The sequence below is a fragment of the Chamaea fasciata genome, unplaced genomic scaffold (assembly GCF_029207755.1).
Source record: "Chamaea fasciata isolate MVZ Bird 193981 ecotype frontalis unplaced genomic scaffold, bChaFas1.0.hap1 SCAF_3, whole genome shotgun sequence".
Classification (NCBI taxonomy): Eukaryota; Metazoa; Chordata; class Aves; order Passeriformes; family Sylviidae; genus Chamaea; species Chamaea fasciata.
Window position 1 is genome coordinate 45048783 of NW_027094088.1, and position 21949 is coordinate 45070731.

The 21949-nt window shown below is 41.3% G+C and overlaps 1 protein-coding gene across 9 annotated transcripts in view; it reads left to right on the forward strand.

Annotated features, from left to right (window-relative positions):
* The first annotated feature begins 1464 nt into the window (after positions 1 to 1464).
* Positions 1465 to 21949, forward strand: part of MTR (5-methyltetrahydrofolate-homocysteine methyltransferase) — a 48376-nt gene continuing 27891 nt past the window's right edge. For 4 of the 9 annotated variants that reach the window (XR_010719995.1, XM_066178835.1, XM_066178843.1 and 1 more), the window contains exons 1-11: positions 7277 to 7695; positions 9387 to 9476; positions 10284 to 10353; positions 11433 to 11525; positions 11616 to 11722; positions 12985 to 13044; positions 15671 to 15765; positions 18678 to 18778; positions 19125 to 19186; positions 19904 to 19971; positions 21189 to 21265. Coding sequence is in view for 8 of the 9 variants with exons in the window: in XM_066178835.1 (XP_066034932.1) it covers positions 7402 to 7695; positions 9387 to 9476; positions 10284 to 10353; positions 11433 to 11525; positions 11616 to 11722; positions 12985 to 13044; positions 15671 to 15765; positions 18678 to 18778; positions 19125 to 19186; positions 19904 to 19971; positions 21189 to 21265 (1117 nt within the window). In the remaining variant the exon portion in view is untranslated. Of the gene's footprint in view, positions 1519 to 2177; positions 2185 to 7276; positions 7696 to 9386; positions 9477 to 10283; positions 10354 to 11432; positions 11526 to 11615; positions 11723 to 12984; positions 13045 to 15670; positions 15766 to 18677; positions 18779 to 19124; positions 19187 to 19903; positions 19972 to 21188; positions 21266 to 21949 lie in introns of those variants that run through there. The other 5 variants (XM_066178837.1, XM_066178836.1, XM_066178838.1 and 2 more) reach the window with 5 other exon arrangements.

A 21949-nucleotide genomic window follows, 5' to 3' on the forward strand; every position in this document is an offset into this window, starting at 1 on the left:
GGTTTTTAAAGAGTATGGGTTTCCTGACAATCACATCTCACACTGGAATTTTGGGACACATTTTTGCACTAGGAGCTCAGGCTGACCACTGCAATGGTTTGCTGACAGGTAAGGTTTGCTCTCCAACAATGTCTTCTGGCATTCAAAACTGGAGCATAGCCTCTACAACTGGAGTTGGACTACTAGTTTATTTCTGGGCTGCCTGCATTTCTTCTGAAAATGAATGAGATATATACATTATTTAAACATAAGACTAGTTATATATATATATATACACTTGATTTACCAGTGACCAAAGTGACAGTTGATTATGAAAGTTCCTACATCATACTGGACTCAAAAGAGTTGAGTCCAGTGTGATGCAGGAACTTTCCTTCACAGTTGCTGCGTCTCTAAAGAAAATTGAAGACTGAATATTTAGCTTCCAGGAATTGCCTACACTGGCAGCTTTCAACTCACTTTGAGTCCCTTAAAGACTTTCCAAGGAAAATGCAGAAGCCATTATTAAGCAGCAACCTATACTCGGAGCTGGCGGAAGGTTTTATGCTGCCGCACACGGCTGAAGCCAAGGTACCTAAGGGAGGGAAGCCTCCTCAGTTTGTTCCTGCTAACACAGAACCAGCGGTCCCCGCATCTTCACCTGCAGCATTTGCTTTCCGTACTTAACTTACTGCAACAAGCAGGTCAAACAGGAAGGGCTGGTCAATAACCCATTTTACAGGCTTCCTTCTTTCCGTATTTTGACCATTGAACCCGTTTAAATGACAATGCTCCCCAATTTTATTATTGGCACTTGAATAACTAAGGTGAAATGAGAGGACCGGTTATTCCTTTGAGGCACTCCAACTCTTGGTAGCCCATTCTTTACATTGCGTGGTGATTGCAGGGTTGCTCTGCGAACATTTCTTTCTCTTAAAAGGTGAGCCCTCATTTAAGCAGTTGAAAGGATGTGCCACCAAAAGTGAAACTCTTGTGTCAAAATATGTCACATTTTATTTGTTTTGTTCGACTTTCAAGCAAACCGTGACTTAAATTTGATTCATTTAGTAAAATCTTCCGTCCAGGTTTACATGACAGTAACGCGCACCCATACATCACTGGCAAGTCCGACTTTCAGCTTCCTTAAGGCTTATTTACAGGACTCCTCTCAACACTACATTTGTCTCGAATTGCAGCAAGTTTGTCGTTTGAGTTTGAAAGAATCATCCCCCTACACGACATCCCCGCGATGGGAAACAACTCAATTTTATGGAGCTCTGCCTGGCTCCAAAATCGCCCCTCCCCCCGGGGCATTTAACGTCAGGTGAGTTAGTTGGGAGGCCGAGCTGTCGTCTGGGTCCGTGTCTGTCTGTCTGTCTGCCACGGACAGACGACACCGCTCCCCTCAGGCCACGGGCAGCGCGCGTTTCCTTCCCGCGCGCGGGGCGGGGCTCGCGCGTCACGGGCTGCGCGCGGGCCGCGGGCCCCGGGCCGCGGGCGGTGACGTCTCGGCAGCGATGGCGCCCACGGCGCCGCCGGGTAACGGCCGCGAGCGCCGGGGGGCGCGGGGGGACCACGGCGGGGGCGGCCGGGCGGGCTGTGAGGGGGAGGCGGCCGCGCCCTCCCTTCCGATTCCCCGGTGGTGCCCACGGCTCGGTGCGGGCGGGGGCGTCACTTACGCGCCGCGTGTAACTTTCTTGCGGAAGCCGCGTGTGCCGTGTCGGGAGCGAGTGAGCGCGCCTTTTGTCGTCGGCCCCGCGGAGCAGCTGCATCCTGCCAGGGAGGGGTCGGGAGGGACCTCCAGGGTACCCGCACCGACCCGTCCGGCGACACAGATATGCGGAGAAAGTAAAAACTGGGCTTCAGTGGGAGGGGCTGGGTGTGCTCAGGCTGCTCGGGGCTCTTGAGTCAGTAGTGCCACTTCACGGGTTAAACAGAAGTCGTTGGATGGGGAGGATGAGTAAAATTACAACTCCTTTTTGGCGCTGGTGTTTTAAAATGGACTGGTCTGTCAGTGGCTGCTTGCAGTGGTGCTGCCGCCAGCAGAGATCCCAAGCACTTCCCCTTCTAATACTCGCGAGGGAGTGCCTGGTGCTGAGCCTGTGCTTCAGCTCGGGCTCGCGTCCCTCGGCACGTCAACACTGACCTGCAGTCCTGCTCGGCACCGGCTCCGTAGCCAGCTCCTGTGGCCTGAAGTTTCTCCAGGTTCCTGTGGCAGAGGGGATGTTGATCTGCCCTGCCCTTTCTGCCATGCCATTTGGGGTCAAGCCGTGGGCTGGTGACTGCCCTGCTGCAGAACCGAATGGGTTTGGCTGAAATGGGAAGCATGAAAGTGGTGTGGCAGCGGCTTGAGAACTGGTGGCAGTGGGAGAGAAGTTTTGCATAGATAGAAGCAAAAATTGCGTGGCCGGGGGTATTTGTGGAGCCACAGTGAGCAGGCAGGAGGCAGTAGGTGGTGGTGTGTCCCTCCGGCAGTGAGGCATTGGACATGGGTTCAGGAGTGGGTTATGGAGAAGCTGAGCGCTATGTTTCTCCCTAGCCTTTGAAGGGCAGGGCATCCCGCAGTTAGGCCATGCGGGTTTCCCTGTGAGTCCTGCCTGTAATGAATATCTGTTGTGAACAGTTTAATGTCAGGAGATGAAAAGTTGTGGTTATGATACAGGGAACTTTCTTAACCTGGGATTTGCATGTTTACCTGGAGACAGTGGGCACAGCTAACAGGACGCTGCTATTCTGAAAATTCAGTGTCTTGTGGTTGTTTGCCTCTCAAGGTAACTTTGTAAATGCATTGGGTACATGAATATCTTGTCTGTCTGTTATGTAAGAACTGAATGGTTCATAAGACAGGTGCCAACGTGGAAATATTAGCAAGGTGCACATAGGTGCCCAAGCTGAAGTGGTAAGATCCAATACTTCTCACTTTGGATAGGCTGGGTAACAATGTAGCAACAGGGTTCTGCTGCCCACTGTTGCAGAGGACCAGTGTAACATCTGTAGATACAGTTCGTTAAGCTCTTACTATTGCCAGAAGGCATCCAGTTGAGGACAATTTAATTAATTGAGCAGCAAATAATGCTGAGGTTATCATGAGCTGTCTGTGGCAGGCTGATAGCAACAACATCCTGTCTAGGTACTAATACTGTAAATTCTGCATGCTGCACAGTAATTCTTTGAATGATGGGAAGACTTGTGCTTGGAGTTTTTGGGAGGGAATGCTGGTTTATTGAATTCAGATGTGCAAATATGGAGAGGCCCTGTTTCCAGTCAAGAGAGGGGCTGGTCAGCCTAGGAGACAGCGGGTCGTCTAAGTGCCTCTCTCTCTGTGTACTTCCTCCACTTGTGTTCTGGCACATGAATGTGATGAAAGTACTTTTAATACTGTCACAGTTGGGTTGCTCCTTTATAAAAGCTTTTCCTTCATTCCCTTCCAAGTACTTGTATACCAGACTATTTTATACTAAAAATAAGTTTGTAGTGGAAGTTCATCAATAATAAAACCCCATATCTCTTGAGAATCATTGCAGGAATCACAGAAGTTTGGTTTAGAGCAAATTGCAACCTTTGAAGTCCTGTTTCTTGTGGAAAACACACATCCTTTCAATTCTGCACTTATGGCCTGTATGTGATTGGATTGGAATAAGGAGATGAAGTAACATTATCTTGCCTTATTCCCTGACTGTTTAGTTGCTTCCATAATGAAGAATGAAAGGTTACAGTTGGGGGAGGTTTATAATTGTTAGCGAATGACTGAAGGGGTGAACAGCCTACCCTACAAGGAGTAAAAGTTCTTGTAACTCAGATAATTTCTCTGTTGCAGACAAGTAATTCCCTTGTTCATATGATTTCAAGACAGTGTTTACCTTGGGGAAGCGAAGCAGAGTGTTAGGATTTTTTATTTTGCACTATTGATAGACACAAAAAGATCATACTCACACTTTCAAGTTGTAAGATGAGAAAGAAGGCAGTTTATTTGGGTTTAGGGTTTATATAGGGTTTGGATTTTGACCAGCGATTGGGGAACGAGGTTAACACCTCTTTGACCGCACTGGTCAACTTAGAAGTCTATCAGTTTGTCTTTCCTCCTGGAAAACAATGTACTATTTACAAAACATTAGTTTTTGTTTATATTACAAGAACTCTAGTACAGAAATGTAAAAACATCAGAAGGCTGAAAAATCAGGGCAACATTGCATTCTGTATCCCATTGACTTTTAGGCCAGTGCTGTTATTTTTGTTCATTTGCTGTGGTCTTCTAAACTAGTTCCAGCCCTACAACTCTGTGATAATGGGCTCTGTGTTTTAAGTTTCAGTAGAGTGTAAAATCAAGATAATTGGTCCTGGGTCCTGTTACCACTTCTGGTTTGCTACCGTTTCTGGTATAGCTATAGAAGCAGTTTGTTTTCCTGGGCACTTCTGAATGGAAAAGGATATCCATTTCCCAAAGCTCACCAGTGACCTTTATTAAACAAAATGTTCATCAGCTCCTGGATGAGCTGAGGTAGGAATAGGATTTGTAAGCAAAAGCAACAAAAAAGAAAAGGCTGACCTGATTTTTCTCTGCTTAAGAATTAGTCTAAATATCTTTTTCTCTTATTCTGAAATATTCTGCACCCTGTTTGTGCTGGAGAAGGGAATTGCATGAGCTGAATGCTGAATTAAGATGATGGTACTTGTTAGTAGAACCAACTCCCAGCTTCCTCCCTCCTTTTGTTCCCAGGGCAGAGTTCAGCACATTCTAGCATGGCTTTTTGAATCAATCTTCTTTGATTTCTGGAGTGTTTTTGGACCTGTCTGCAGGCTTTGTTTTCAACCTGAAATTGCACCATTAATATGCCAGGGCATGACTTCAAGCAGTGCATGCTCCTATTGGAAGAAGAGTCAGAAATTATCTGTAGCAAGGACAGGTACGGATTGGATTTTGGTGGACTTGGAGCTGTTCTATCCCTGTGTAAAACAGAGTCTGCATACCTCTGCACTGATGGCCACCCTCATGATTCCCACCCTATTTCCTGCAGCATTTTGAGATGCTGCTGAAGAAGCACAGATTTTGAAAACTTCAGAGTAAGGCTCTTGCAGCAATAAGGCAGGGATCTGTGCTCCTGTGAGCAGAATACTGTACACTGCTCATTGTTTCTGTTGACTGAGGCAGGCAGTAGAGAAAGCAGAATGGACCAGGTGAGGTGCAGGATTACAACCAAAGGGTAAATCTTTGCTTTGCAGTGTGGATGAGGAGATGGTTGGGAAGCACGTAGGTTAAAGCCTGTAGATAGCAGGGCTGGTTCTGGCAGGACTCTGACAGCCCATCACAGCTGTCTGGGCTGAGCTCTCAGGGCCAGGGAGTTGGCTTAGGAGGCTCCTTAAAGCACCAGTGAGCTTCAGTGCCTGTGTGTCTCACTGGGCTGTGGCTCTTGGAAGCACAGGAGTTACGTTCCATTGGGAGTCAGCACTGCAGACCTACTTTCAGATACAGTTTTTGGTGTCTTGCTTCTAAAAGCCTTTAGCTCAAGGATTGATTTTATTTTCATGAATAATTTGATGGTTTAACGTGAGTAATTTAAGCTCTTATGTAAGAACCTGCTGAGCCTGCCTATGTGGTGTTAAAACTTTCAGCTTGAAGCAAGGGTGGCTTACTTTTTGGTATTTTAATCTGCCTTCAAATGCTTCATACTTGTTAGAGAGCACATTTTCTTTGACTTCTCTTCATGCTGAGACTGCTTCTGATTTACAGCTGTTTTTCCAGAGTGTTGGTATAAATGTAACCCAGCAATGCTTTCCTCATGGCCTCAGCTTCTCTCCAGCACATTGCTTTTTAACAGTACTGATGCCAAAACGGAAGATGCAGTGCACAAATGCAGAAGGAAAGAAGTCAAATTAGTTAGCAGTTGCCAGTGATTTTTAAGTACCATTGTGTGTTGTAGTAAAGTTACATTGTAATGAGACATCAGGATACCTTTTTGCCTTGGAAATCACTCTTTTTTTTAACAAGGTCTTTGATGATAGTTCATAACCTAAACACAAAACAACTCTTTAAGAGTAAGATGAAGCTGAACAAAGGAAACAAATGAAGAATGGCACATCATTCATATGTTTGTGAAACATCAGTGAGGTCCTACTCTTGTAGTTTGGATTTTTGGCAAAGAGGTTGTTTGATTATTTTGCTACATGTACAACAATCTTATCAATGCCTGTAAGTATCGAAAGGGAGGACGCCAGAAGGAAGGATCCAGGCATTTCTCAATGGTGCCGACCAGCGTGAGAGGAGGCAATGATGATGCAAAGAAACTGATGCATAGGAAGTTCCATCTGAATATGAGGAAGAACTTCTTTACTGTGGGGTGACCAAGCACTGGAACAGGTTGTCCACAGAGGTTGTGGAGTCTCCCTCACTGGAGATATTTAGGAACTGTCTGATCTCAACCCTGTACATGTACTCTAGTCTGACCCTGCCTGAGTAGGGAGGTTGGACCAGATGACCTCCTGTGGTCCCTTGCAGCTTGACCCATTCTGTGATTCCAAATGTGTGTTTGCATTCTGAAATGATTCTGTGTATGTTCTAAAGGGGAAGAGTTACTTTTGCTGTGGTCTTGGTTTTATTGAGGTTTTGTGGGGTTTTTTTTGTTTGTATGGGGTTTTTTGGTTTTTTTTTGATTTTTAATGCCTCAGATTAAGCTTTTTGCTTAATGTTTGGGATGAGCTGTGTTTGGGATCTTGAAGAAGTACTGCATTTTCATTTGTAATGATAGTGCTGAAATGTCTACAGTATTTTGTTTCAGTCAAGGTTAGATTTATCCTGCTCAATGTTATGTAATTAACTGTGTGATTTGCCTGATCTGTTTTCCTCTGGCATTATTGGGGAGGAGAAGAGTATCTTGTTACTTTTGTGCAAAAGAAAGTAAAGCCTGGCTGTTATCTGTTGGCATATCTTGGTGTTTGTCAAGTTGTCATTTACTACTGTAATCCTAAGGGAATTTAGGACTCAGTTGAAAAATTTGTTTTGTTTGCTCAGTTTATTTCTCTTTATCATTACAATATAGACAATTAGAGTAGATGTGGATGTTTGTTTTTAATGAAGTTTGCTAATTTCTGTTTTGCACTTGTGTACCACTAGCAGTGTGGTGTCTGGTACCAAGAGACAGCTCTGCATTGCTGTTCAAACATTGCTGGGGTGGAAATTATCACACTTTTCAGTTTTGGAAACTAGTTTATGTAGAGATTTTCGTGTATGCCCTTGTGAACTTCTGTTAATTTTTTCTATGGTTGACTGTGTGTGGGTGACTGTCCTTAGGTAAAGGACCAGTTGAGCCTAATTGTATTTAGATAGATGCAGCTGTTACCTTACATCAGGTGATTGGAGCTGAAGGTGAAGTAAAGCAATTATGGTCTGATTTCAGCAGAGGATTAGTTCCTTTGTCTGTTTCTTGAATGGGAAGAACTCAGGTTGGCCATGTGTATAGACAGGGAACTTCAGAACTACTTAAATATTTGGTTTATCTTTTTCCAGCAGGTCTCCAGAAAAGTGTGGCAGATGAAATTGAATCTATTCTGCAGGAGCGGATAATGGTTTTGGATGGGGGCATGGGGACCATGATCCAGCAACATGCGCTGACAGAAGAGGATTTCCGAGCGCAGGAATTTAAAGATCATTCCAGGCCTTTGAAAGGCAACAATGACCTTCTCAGTATAACTCAGCCTGATATAATCTGTGACATACACAAGGTAGATGGATCTGGTTTCTGTCTCTCGACAAGAGAAAGAGGGAGAACTTGGCTTCTGCACTCCTCTTTTCCATACCACAGGCTCCTGGCTCTCCACTGTCTTTTGGGGATAGGGAGGAGAGTGCTAGGTAACCATGTGAAAAAGAATGAGCAGATTTGACTGTTCTGGTTGTGTGAGCACAGCATTTTTGTCTTGGTTCCTGATGTCACCCAGGCAGTGCTATTTTTAAATCCCTTTTTGACTTATGTCCCTGATGTATTTCTATTAATTGTAGATTCTGTTTTATTTCATCTTTATTTCCTCTTCTTATTCTCAGCTAGCACTTGAAATGCATCTAAGTAGGACATATCTGAATTCTAGATGTGTTTCTATAATTGTGTATTAAAGGGCTGTTAAATGTGGCACCCTGAAGCAGGCCTCTGTAGTTAATGAGTAGATGAGCTTCCTAATGAGTATATGTGCTTCCGCAGTCTTGTTTTTTCCCTAGAATATTAAAGTGTGGCCCAGAGAATAAAACAGTCTAATCTGCTGATGGTTAGGAATTTGCAAACAGGTTTCATTGTTTTTCTGTCTTTAACTACACTTTAAAAAACAACTTCCTAAGTCTTGTATTTATTGAGCTGCAAGTATCCCTAGGTCTTACTGTAATAATTGGAATGCTTGAATAGCGTTGCAATTATTTGTTAGTCAATTGAAGCCTCACATCTGTTCTGGGCTTTTCCAATTATTTATTGACAAAATCTGTATTTCATTTATGATAATCATATTTGGATTATGTTCGTTAAACTTGGAAGGTAATCTATATTTTTTAATTAAGTTTTAATTGCCATTCTTTAGATTTTAGGAATGATGAGCTGGAAGGAATCATTCTTTGACCTATAAAAATTTCACAAGGAAATATTTGTAGATTGAGTTCAACTGAGCAACAGTGCTCATGAACCTTGGAATTTATAATAGTTTGTGGTTTTAATAGGGTAAGCTGCTTTAACAGCTGAATTTGGCAGGTTCAGCAGAGCAGTAGTGATGTGACTTGACAATGTATGTATTGACTCAAACCAAATAACCTGCTGTTATCTCTCTAATGGCCAGTTATAAGTGCTTTAGGAAGAGTGTAAAAAAAACCTGTCTTTTGTGGTCCCCGTCCCTACAGCAGCTTTTGGGTCAGAGGCTTTCTGACCAGTGGGTGACTTCACATTTTACAGCTACCAGAGGTTATTTCTTCTGAGAACTGGACAGAAGGGACTTGAAATAATAGATGAAAATATTTCTACAAAGAAACATATTGGGGTTTTTTTTGTTAATGACCCAGTGAGTTAGATCTCACAGATATCAGTAGTTTAAAAATAAATGTTAGCTGTACCTTGGCTGGCAAAGTCAGATTCAAAGGTAAGAGATGTGATGTATTTTCAAAGGCAAAAATTAGCTTCCTGCTTTCAGTATGTTATTTCCTTCTGCGGTCGTAGACAGTAAAGTTGCAGGGCTTTTATACATTTAACATGTTCAGATAATTTTCAGAAAATGAGTGTGTTATTGGTTGACGTGCTTTGGCCCTGTGCTTCTGAATAAGGCCTTTAGAGTTTGATCAGCTTTGAATTGGGAAATGATTTGTGACTTCTTGTCAACTGGATGAGACAAAGTAGTTGGGTTACTTGCATTCCATACCTCAGGCTTTTTTCTTTCATGTCTTGCAGGAATACTTGCTGTCAGGTGCTGACATCATTGAAACCAACACTTTCAGCAGCACACGAGTTGCCCAGGCTGACTATGGCCTTGAGCATTTGGTAAGAATGCTAAACTGTTCACACATCAAAATATTAATCATGTCCTAGCAACCAAGATTAGCTTAGTCCTAGGATTCATTGGTGGTGTGCTTATTGGCTGCATGCTGCCTCTTGAGCCATGTGATGGGATCATGGCTCCTTTCTGCTGCTGTGGACAATTGCACTTGCTGTGTCACAGACAGAGTGTGCTTCTTGTTGGCAGAGGTACAGGCAGTAATAATTAGTCCTAAATTTTGTTTGAGCATTCACAGGATCTCTCAGTTCTGTGAACAGGGATGTTGTGCTTCAGTCCTTCCAACTTACCAAATGCCACAATGGAACTGCTTTTTTCCTGGATTTTGCATATATGTTGTTAACCCTGGTGTATGTAGAAGTCCTTTCTAGTTTGCATTTATTGTGCCTATTCTTTGTTATGTATTGTTTTGAAAATTTGGGGAAATATGTGAAAGTAAATACTTGGAAATACTCTACTTGAATAAAAAGTGAACCTAAGAGTAGGCTAATTTTGTCATTGAAGTCCTGTCTTTCAGCTTCTGTTGATCTCATCAGGATTTATTTACTACCTTAAAGAATGAAATTTTATGATTAGCAGCTGTAGGCTGAGGCATGCCCGGGATGAATGTGCCATGTAACTGTTGCTGAGATGTATGGAGCTGTTGCTTTTGAAACCTGGTGATAGTGCTGATACATACTTGTGTGACCTGGGGAACCTTCAGAGCTGCTGGGTGCAAGTGTTGTGTTTCTTTGAGGATGAGTTACCCTGACCTGAACTAAAGATTGCTCAGTAATTTTCTGTAATTGTTCCAGGCATATCGATTAAACAGAGTCTCTGCAGAGGTGGCCAGAAAAGCAGCAGACACTGTAACTGCTCAGACAGGTTAGTATTATTTTAACTTTTTACTTGTTTGTGGTTTTGACAATGTTGCAATCTTTGAAATGCTGCTAACTCGAGGATAGCTTGATGGTTTACATTATGAGGACATAAAATGATGCTGTGCATGTTTGCAAGTTAGGCACAGTAACAGCAATTTCATATCTCTATATGTGTCAGAATAATTTCACTAGGTTTGAAGGATCTGGTCCTTAAGGTGTTCTTCAGCAGAGCTGTCCTGTGACTGCCTGGTTTAGGCTGCAGGTGATCCACATCTTCAGATGTGTTTTAGAGAAAATAAATTCAGCAGTGACTGTTAGAAGTTCCTTAGGTTTGTATGGCACAAGTCTTTGTACTCCAGAATGAGGATAGCTGATTATAGGTAAACCAGTTAATTCTAGGGTTTGTCTAGTGGTTCAACTTTACTCAGCAACTGATGAAATCATCTAAGTATTTTCATTTAGTTTCTACAGATGCCTTCCAGGCATTCTGTGAGGGAAGTTAGAGCTCCTTTACACTGCTGTCGACAATGCTGTCTTTCAAAGACTCATTGCTGCTTGTATTCTACAATCAAACTGTATTTCAGGCTAACAGCGCTGCTGCTGATAGCCCCTTACTGATGTGATCCATAGTATGCAATAAAAAGTAAGATTTGAAGTATGCTTTTTAAAAGTGGGGGTTTTATGACACATGCCAAAATATTCAAATAAGATTATGTAGTGAAAAATGCCATGACAGTTCTATGCTGTGTATTTAGAGTCATTAAATGAAGTTTCTTGTGTTAGAGACAAATGATTCTTAGAAGAAAAATTAACTGAGACAGCTGACCTTTTTAGAAATGTTCTTCTGTCCTGTGAGTATACACTGAACATCCTGCTGGATTAAAATAAAAAAGTTGCCTGTGCTGGGTGATCCTGTGCTGACTGAACTCTAGATTTGAGACACGAGTTTACTGTTTTATAGTTCTTCATCCTTGAATGATATGGCTGTCTTGGTGTCCCCAGAGGTCTTTTACATTGACTGTCACGGTAAAGCCGGAGGCAAATAGTTTAGGGTCCTTTTTCCCCTCCTGTGTCTTTGTCTAGGAATTAAGAGATATGTTGCTGGAGCCATGGGTCCAACAAACAGGACACTCTCTGTGTCACCATCTGTGGAGAGACCAGATTACAGGAACATAAGTAAGTATTTATAACCATCAAGTTATTTGACTTAGGCAGTAGTCTTGAAAGACTTCTCCAGATGAAGTTAACGTCATTCCTCTTTTACAGCTTTTGATGAACTGGTTGAAGCCTATACAGAGCAAGCCAAAGGACTTTTGGATGGAGGAGTTGACATCTTACTGGTGGAAACCATATTTGATACTGCCAATGCTAAGGTGAGACTTTTTAGGGGAAAAAACCCACCACACTAATATAAGTATTTGGTGTACTACCTAAGGAAACTCAAGATAATATTCTTTGAGCTATCAGCTACTGTTTACTAAATACATGAAAAGACTCTTCAGTTGATAGCAAGTGGGTAGAATGTGAGGAGATGGTTTTTAATCAGCCTCTTCCAGAAGGTTTCTCTTAATATGTGCCATTTGTATCTTTCTGGCTGTCTGTGCCAGCTGTCCTCTTATTCCCAGAAGCTCTACTGTATTGCTCAATATCTCCAAATGCTTCTGATTGTATTTTTCACTGTAAGCATGTCTGTCCAAAGGATGCTTGTGATGCCCACTAGAGAGGGAATGTTCAGTGAATCTTGTTTCAGGCGTGGGAAGGCTTGTAAGGCAGTTCTATTAAAAGGTGTTTATTAGGGGGGAAATCTGCCATCAGTTTTAAGAAAGAACAGTTTGGAATAGAAGATTAGAAGGGTAAAGTAATAGGAATAAAATGTTGAAATATGCCACATTTCATGGAATTTTAACACCTCGTTTTATCTAATAACTGCTCAATGCAGAGAGTGGAATTGTTAGGGTACTTAAAACTGTCTTGCCGTTTTATGTGGAAGAGTCTGGCTGGGAATGTACACAGTATTTCTTTAGGCTTTTGCCACAGGGTGAATAACGTGTGCAGTGACATCACTTGCCCTTTGCAGATCTGACCAGCCATCATGGAGGTTTGGCTAGAAGCCTATAGGCTTAACATAATGTTAAGGGTGTGTTCACGGGCAGCTTTCTTACCTTAAGGAGGGAGGACAATTTCAGGACCTTGCAGTTCTTACTGTAAAAATCTGTGGTGGTTGGAGCCCTTTGGAAACTGCATGCCTAAACAGACTCAAGGCCAGTGAATGTGTACTGGGAGGAGTACGTACAACCATATCTGGAGTGGGGATTGGGCTGCAGATGTGAGGGAGGAGTAGGTGCTGATGTGATTTGGGTTTCAGAGTAGTCTTGGTCTCCTTTGGTTTCCCTGTGATACTTCCTTTCTGCTTGTTACCAAAATGTGTTTTGGAACATCTGGAAGATGTTGGGGGTAAGGGTAAAACTTCCTGAGTGTACTAAGTTCTGGCTGGCAAAATGAGCTAGCAAGTTGCATAAACAGCCATAAAATAAATAAATAAAAAAGGGCACCAAACCCATAGAAACAAAAAGAAATGAACAATCTGAAGAACTCTCATAACATCATTAATGTTTGGCAACATATTCTTCTGTAGGCAGCTCTTTTTGCACTCCAGATGTTGTTTGAGGAAGAGTATGCTTCCCGACCCATATTTGTAAGTATATTTCATTATTTTACATATCCTTAAGCTTCATTTGTGAACTGGCTGAGATGGCAGTTGATTAAAGTGCTTTGAAAATGAAGGAAATGAGTTTATTGGAAATGTACTTTTTCCCATGTGATTGTGAAAGTGAAACCTCTTACAGTTTTGTGAAATCAGCCTTGGATAGTTCTGTTCAGCAAATCAAGCCATAGACTAAGGAATGACTTTGTTCCAGTGTGTATTCATTCTGTGTATTTCCATAAGAAAAGATGTAATGATGGTTTTTTTTCAGGCTTTTGCTCTTGAGGGCAATAGGAACCAGTGCTCTGTGGATGAAATTAAGCAAATTCTGACATATTTTCAAGTAGAATGAGTGGCCATTTGAAGTCAGAAAAATCTGTCTTACTCCATATTCTTTCTCTGATGTGTCTTTTTCTGATAGTTTCCAGTCATGAATGCATTGGAAGAAATACAGGAAAAGAATAAGATTGTTTTGAAAGTTCTGATGTATTCCAGTTTTCTATAGTTTGCAGTCCAGGCTTTCTGATTTACAGTTAGTATCTGTAGGCTTTTGTTGAATGTGTTTACTCCTTCCTTGCATCTGTGTTCAAACCTGTGTGGGACTCAGACATCTATGAAATAATCTGTAACTTCCCCATCTTATGAATGTGCTGGTTTGAAAGTTTGCTTACTTTTGGGCAGTCCACCTGATAACTTCTGTTGTGTCCTGCCATTTGTCTCTTGAAAGTGATAATGAGCAGCTGTTCTGTGTTCCCTTTGCTGCATAGTCATGGCTTTTGTAGTCCTTTGTGAGAGCCTCTTTTAGTCATCTGTTTTCAGCGTGAAGAGTCCTCTTCTATTTAGCTGTTCCATTTGGTTCATTCATTACTGTCCCATTTTTGTTTTCCCCTTCCTCAGATCAGAGTGGAATGGCAATAGAATACAGCATTCAAAGTGCAGACGTCAGGGATTGTGTGATAGCCCAGCGATGTTCCCTGCCTCTCTCTTTGTAGTTTCTGATGTTTTGCTTCATTGCTAGTGAGCTTGGAAATTGTGTTCATAAAAGTCTTGTTTGTTACTTAGTTTAGCTTCTAGAACAGTAAAGGCTGGTTTGGAGGTGTCATTGTCTAGAACTTCTGTGTTCACAACTTTGTACTTGGTCAGTTAACATAGGGAGTTTTCTGAGTTGACTTTTTGTCTTCATTGCCCTGAACAGAGTGGTCCTTGAGCCTGGTTCCTCATTTTTTGTTCCCTTTTCAGTTCAGTTATGTTGAGAAGTTACAACCCATATGACACTCTCTAAGATTCCACTGATCATATTCCTTGACTGAGTACTTTGAAGGTGGGAAGGGTATCAATATTAAAGCATGCTTTGGCATAAATAGTGGATTTATTTTTGCATGAAGTCTTCTAAACCCATTCCATATTCTGGAAAAAATGGCTTTTAGACCTGGTGCTGTGGTGTAGGAATGCTACTCTGCAAATCAGTGTCCTCACTGAGATTCTCCAAACCATGTGCCTCTTTCTTGCTCCCTTACTTTCTTCCCTTCTTTCTTTCCCTGTGACAGGAAGGAGAGGAGAATTTGAAGCACAAAAAGCAAAGATCAGGGGTTGAGAACAGTTTACTGGAAACAGAAATAAGAAAAGGAGGAGTAACAGCAACAATATTAATACCAAAAGTATATAAAAGAGCAGGTGATTCAAAAATGCTCACCATGGAGCTTGACCTGACTGCAGCCACACCACCCTGACTGCTTCCTCTGGCTTGGGACTGGCATCTCCCAAACCACTACCTCTGCCTCCAAGCTGGTGTTACCCCACTGCCCTGTCCCACTGAAAGGAACCCCTTCTCCCACACCTGGCAATGATGTGGTATAACCTCTGTTGTCCTAGCCATGCCCCCTCCTGGCTACTGCAAGAATTAACCTTTATCCTGGACAGAACCAGGACATCTGAGGAGCCTTTTCCTGGCTCGTTCAGATGTTTCCCATATTCTTGACTTCAAAGTTGTTAGTTGGGGTCGAGACATTATTTATGATTTGCACATCTCTTTCTGTGTACTGCTCAAGAAGTGTGATCATCAAAGTTAAAACTTGCACTTCCACTACTAAGTTGCAACATTCGATGTTCCCTTGTGGGGAAAGGAGTAACTTGTTTCTAAGGTCAGACCCACCTCTCCCACGTTTCCACCACCACCACCAAACAACTTAATAGCAGTCCTGAGACCTGAAAAAACTTAAATAGGGAGGTGAGGAGAAGGTGGCTGCTGATAGCTCCCTGAACAAAGAACCCCTGTGGATTGGTTCAGGGGCTGTCATCAGAATGATACCATGGTAGTGATGCTACCTGGCTGCTGGGTAGTTCAGAGTAGTTATCTCCCTTTTCTTTTGTTTTCTTTTTTCCCCCCTGAGGAGGGGGGAGAGAGGTAAAGGCAAAATCTTTTGACCACTCTTTCTCCTAGAAAAATATTTAAACATTTATATGGTGAAAAGAGTTTAATTTTTCTGTTTGAGTTGTGCCTCATCACTTTAAGTGGAGCACAGGTCTCTCTACTCTGAGTTATAGTAGGTCATCCATTTTACTTTTCCATTTTGTTGTGCATTTAATTCTCTTTTCTTTGTCTTCAATTGATATTTAGGTTTCTGGAACTATTGTGGATAAGAGTGGGCGTACTCTCTCTGGCCAGACAGGAGAGGCATTTGTCATTAGTGTTTCCCACAGTAAGCCACTTTGGTAAGGAAATGTATCATTCATTCTCTTAGTTAATTATTTGTAAATTGAGATTCTTTTCTGTTTTAACCCTTGCTTGCAGCTAACTGGAGGCTGTACAAACGGTGGTCATATGTAATCATGTGCATTGCTAACGTGTTATTCTGTCGTTCCCTCAACAGAAAATTATGTTTCAAAGAAAGTTGAATTTTAATTCATTGCTTTAAATATTCTTGGGCTTTGTGTTTACACTGAAATCACAATTAGGTCCAAATCTGAAACTGTAGTTTGCCATCTCCTACTGTCTTGGGCTGTGCAAGGAGCCAGTCCCTGGTACAGGCAGGACTTTTATCTCTTTCTTAGAGGGAAGCAGTGCCAGCTTGGGTGTCTTGAAAGGACAAAGCATAAAATACTATCGCAGTGTTCTTTTTACTGAACTCTTAGAAAAATGTGCCCTGAGTGTTTTTCTCAAGGATGTGCATTGTTGTTTTGAGAGCTCCTGATGCCTCCATTTACTCTAATTCTTTTCTATCCTGGCAGAAAAGTTCAAATTAATACGAGATTAAGATCTGTGCAAATGGATAATGTGTCAGATTTGGTCATTGTGCAAGGTTTTGCATGTTCATTTGAATACCTTCCCCTAGTTATCTATTCTTCTGTGTTTCTTTACCCTGTTCTACTCCCTTCTTGTCTTCTCTTCCCTCTTTGCCTTTTTCACTCTCAGGTTGGTTCTCTTCACACAAAAGCATACACCAGAAATAGATTTTTTTTTTCTTAGAGTATTCTAACTGAAAGCATTTAGTTGACTGTTAGTAGTGCACACCATGCACATTATGATGAGCCATTGTTTGTTTTTACAACAAAATTTTAGCTAAACCATGCAATCTGTCATCTTAGTGATGCAGAAGCAGAAGACCGCATTCACAGTTTTCCTGACTTGCCCTTGAGGCTCCACTTTCCCAGACCAGACGGTGTTCCAGAAGTAACATATGGAGCCTCTTGGAACAGGGTGGTAGTTGACTTCTTCTCTCAGCATCACGGCCTCGTGATCCAGATTTGGCATGAGTCTGTCTCAGATAATTTTGCTCTAACTCTTTTTCTTCTGGAGAAGAGAGAAGGGCACTGGAACAGAAATCCAGAATTTATTAAAGCATATTTCATAAAAGCTATATTATGGGTCTCAGTGTTTAGAGCCTGTTTCTCATTTGTGAAAAGGCTACTGTACCGCACTGTAGCAGAAGGGTTTTAGTGGTTGGAACAGATTGCATTTAATGTTGTTTCTGTGGCCAAATTGGTGCAGAGTGGCTCTAGGGTTGTGAAAATGCTGATTAATAGTAGTATCCTAGGAATTGTGTTATACATATTCATGTGTTTCTGTTTGGGTTGTGTATGCCCTGATTAGGGTGATGTGCCATTCTTAATTCAGTTTGGTTTGGAGCCCAACCTTAAAAACGTGTGCTTTGTGTCTGGATGATGGAGGTGGTAGCTGAGAAACTCATGAACTGTACTTAGTAAGTGCTGAAAGATATGTGTCAAGCTGCTTGCCGTGAAAGATGCTCAGATGTGTTGTTTCAGATCCTATGATTGTTTCTACTGTGGCAGCATTGAGAAGACATACACTGAGTTTTGGGCCATAGTGTGGATTTTGTTCTGGTCTCAGGGGTGCTCTGCAGCCTTATCTTTCACAGGAGTTTATGTATGACTACAGTAGAGAAATGAGCAAGAGAGGGAGGTGATGTTTAAGATGGGTGTGTGGTGGTTATTGTACTAGGGTAGCAGTGACAGAATATCAACTATCTGCCTCAAGGCTGCTGGCTTTTAAGGCATGGTTAAGAGTTTGCTTTTCTCAAATGTTTTCTTGCATGATGTTGAGTGCTGTGAGGAGATGATAGTGGCCACAGAAACTACTTTTTGTCTCTGAAAGAAAGTGCACGTCTGTGCTACAGTTCTGAGACAAGTAATGCTCATAATTATACTTGGCAGCAACCCCTGTAATTGGTAATAATTCAGGCAGTTTGGAGTGTGGGGAGTATGAGCTGGAAGCTTGTATATTGAATGACTTAAGACTAGGAAATGTACTGCATTTTTCTGCCTTTGATAAGGACAGTCTTGCTAACCGTTCTTGGCTCACTTTGCTTTGAAAATCTTGAGTGTGGGGGAAATAAATTTCACACTTTGAAATAAATTTCAGGAAACATGTAAAAGATATCTTACACACTGTCTGCAAGAGAAATTCCTGTATTTAATACAAATGGAGATATTTTGAGTGCAAGTCTCATTTATGTATCTGTCACTGAATGAAAAAAAATGGTTGTTTCTCGTATACTGGTAAAATTGTTTAGAAACTTATTCTGGTAAAAATTCTTCTGCTGTAGTGCTGTCTTGGTTAGTAAGATGTAGCAGATTCAGTTGCCTGAGCTTAGTGCTGCCGTGAGGCTTCTTGGGGGAGGCACTTGCTCTTTTCCAAAGCGGACACAATTTGTGTCTAATTTGTAAAGAAAATGATGAGTTAGCAGCTTGAAGCAGGTCTAGCCTTTTCAGTCTTTTTTTTTCATACTTTTTCCTGTAGCACAAGACTCCTTTCCAATCTGCCGTTCTCATTCCACTTCTTCTCTCTCTTACCTAGAAAATACAGAGCCGTCGTGTTGCTGTCAAAATGCTGCCACTTTCCTCCTGGATTTTGAAATGAAATCTTGATTTATTGTTCCCAGTTCAGTTCAGTCCAGCCCCCTTCCCTCTCGTGCTTTTCTTCTACTCGAGGGTTCTCCTTTTGCACAGTCTTGCTGTATTGATGATGATGATGATTAAAGAAATTGGAGATCAGGTTGGTTTTGTTCTAGATGATTGTGGGAGCAGTTGCCAGCACTAACATTCGTCTGTTCTGTGTGTAAAAGGTGTTTTTACTTCAACATAATTCTTGAAAATTTATTTTCCAGTATTGGCTTAAATTGTGCTTTAGGGGCAGTTGAAATGCGTCCATTCATTGAAACAATTGGAAAATGTACAACCGCCTACATCATCTGTTACCCCAATGCAGGTGTGTTGGTGCACATGTTCCTATGCTCACAGGCACATGAAATGTAGCTAACCTCTTTCCATCTCCTTAGCAATAATAGAGTTGAAGTAGCTTGAAAAGATGATTGCTTTTACTATTAAGGAGAGTGTAAGAATATTTTAAACTGCTGAAAGTAACTGTTGTTAGTTCTGTGACAATGAATCTAGAATGCTTTCTTGCATAATTAATAATCTGCTGAATAGTGATTGCAAGGGTGATGAGGCATTTTAGTTCTCGTACAATTGCTTTAAATGAACCTTTTATGGATTATAGTTCTGTTCCTTTGGACTTGAAACAAATTGTAATACTAAAAAAATATTGTTTTAAGGTCTTCCCAATACTTTTGGTGGTTATGATGAAACTCCAGAAGTGACTGCCGAGCATGTAAAGGTATAAAATACTTCTTCTGATTATGTCACATCTGATGTACTAGTAGACAAGAACTCTGCTTGTATCCTGTGCACACTTGTTACAATATTTTGGCTGGATTTTTTTTTTGCCTTCAGATGGCTATATATATCATTTGGATTGTTTATAGACAATTTGCTGAATGATAGTGATTTGAAGTATCACACTAGAAAAACTACTTAGGAAACTGAAAGCCTTAATTACTTTTATGTATTAAGCTAAGGTTTCCTGCTGCTTGATCTGTGCATATTACTCATTGCACTCCTGTGTTCTTACTGTTATATTTGGGAATTGTTCAAAAAGCTGAGTGGTGTTTATGAGCTTGGCACAATTTTACAGAGTTGTGTGTACAGGAACTGCTGATGTTGGGGGTGTTCCAGTGCAGGGTGTCCTTCCCTATGCCACTGGATCTGTGCAAGACAGAACTGTGTATCTGAAGCTGCAGTGTGTCAGCAAGAACACAGTATAAAATAGGCCAGTTTCAAATATAGTCTCTTGAAATTACCTGTTGAAATTGCTGGTCAGCCTTGGGAATCCAATCTCAAAACAAATACTAAAGAGACAATATAATGCTAATTGGTTTTTTTTATTTATTGTTTTTCTTGTGAGCTCCCTGAATTGCTTCACTTTTAGAGAAAAATAAATAAATAAGTAATGTAGCTTTAGTAACTTTGAACAAAATGTTCCTTCCTCTTACAGAATTTTGCTTTGGATGGTTTGGTCAACATAGTTGGAGGTTGCTGTGGTACCACACCAGCACATATCAGGTACGTCATGTGTTGCAGCTCTGGTGGACTGCAAGGTAAATTTCAATGCTGCTTCTGTGGCACAATATTCCATGGCTTGTCTTGGAGTGTCCTGAAAAGATAGATCACTTGAATGCCAACAGCAGCAACATATGAAGTAGGAGCAACATGGCTTTCATACCTGTGCCTATCATGAAGAATGATTAGAAGTGTAATTCAAGCAAGGATTAAACCTCGTGGGTTTTGTCATCTAAAATTGTTCTGGAATTACTTCTCCCTCTTTATTGATGGATGGAATAGACTTCCCATTTTGTGCTTTATTGTGCTTTATCTTCTTTCTCTTTTTTGCAATCTTAGACACAAGGTGAAACTTAAGGTTTCCTTTGATGGTAGATGGAAAGAAGGGGTGTGTGTGTGTGTGTGTTTTAGGGAAGTTCCTAAATAGAAGTTCTGTGAATGCTGTACAGCTGGTGCTGGTCCTGGCTAGTCAGAAGGAGCATTTCATGTCTTTCTGACTGCAAGTAGGTCAGTGGGAAAGCCTCCTTTTTTCACTTGAACTCAAAAAAGAAAGGGCCATTGTGATTATTTTTTATCTTGATATAAACTGGGAAGAGGTGACATGTAAACATGTAGAGGACAGTGTGTGTCAGTCCTGACTAGAGTGAAGAGAGAGTGAATGTGAACAGCATGAGTCATTCTGGCATCTGAGAAATGTGTCTCAGTACAGAACAATGTTGGTCCCTTTGGGTGTGTTTTGTTTGGTTGGTTGGTTTGGGTTTTGTGGTTTTTTGTTGGGGTTTTTTTTGCCAGCTTTGTTTTGGGTTTGTTTTTTTGGTCTTGTTTGTTTGTTTGTTTTTGCTTGGGGTTTTGTGGACCATTTTCAGTTGATTTGTTTTGGTTTTTCAGTCATTAGCTGTTGCTCAGCTTAGAAAGTCATGAATTATGGTAAGAGTCAGTGTGGTTGAGGACTGATTCTTTAATCCTTCAAGTGTCCCATTGTATCTCATTCTGATTTTGAAAAACCTTCAGCCTTGTACATTTCCTTCAAAAGCTATGTTAGGATCTTCTGGGAGCATGTTTTTGCCTTTGGCCTTACAGAGTGAAACTATCTAATTAGTCTGGTCTCTACAGGGCTAAATGGAAGTGTAGCTATATGTTTAGTATATTCTGTTTGAGTCTTGTCTGGAGTAATTTAATTTTAATTGAAAACTTTACTTTCCCTTTTCTGTAAAATCCAGAAAAATTGCCGAAGCTGTGAAATTCTGTAAGCCTCGTGTTCCACCTTCTCTCTCTCAAGGATACATGCTGCTGTCAGGTAAAGTGTGTAACAGTTTAAGTTTCATAACTAATCCAAGTTTCCTTTATAAATTTATTGGCTCTTTCCTGCTGGTCAGAACAACGTTGTGAATGTCTGGTTCTACCTGAATCCAGCAAGCTTATGGATGGGTTACCAGATCTAGGTCTTACTGTTTTGGCTAAAGGAGTAGTAGAACATTTTTGTTGCCATCTTGTATAGTACAATCAAGCCAGCATATTTACTCTGCAAGTCTCAGACGTGTTGTAATGGTGAATGAGTATCTTTGTCTTCACTTTACAACAGGGAGACCATGTTATTTGGCTACAGTTATTGGCAGAGCTGGGATGAGATCCTTGTACACCAGCTGTGAAAGGGCTGCCCTGTCTCACTCAGATGCTGATTCAGTTGTCCTGGGACTGTGTTCCAGCAATACATCCAGGTCTAGAACATGTTTTCTATTAGCAAAGTCTAGATCTGTATGTTCTACACTTTGGGCATTCTTTTAAGCCTTTGAGCCATGTATCTGAGTAAAACAGTACAATCTTTTCAGTCTGGCATTTTGACCTCAGGTCAAATCAGTTTAGCATAAATAAAATATGTCATGGTTGCCTTGTGATGTTATGCCTTAGCTTATTTGGTTCTGCTGTAGAGTTTGTTTGCCTCTGTATTGCTTGCTACCCAAGGGTACAACTGGCCTTGTTT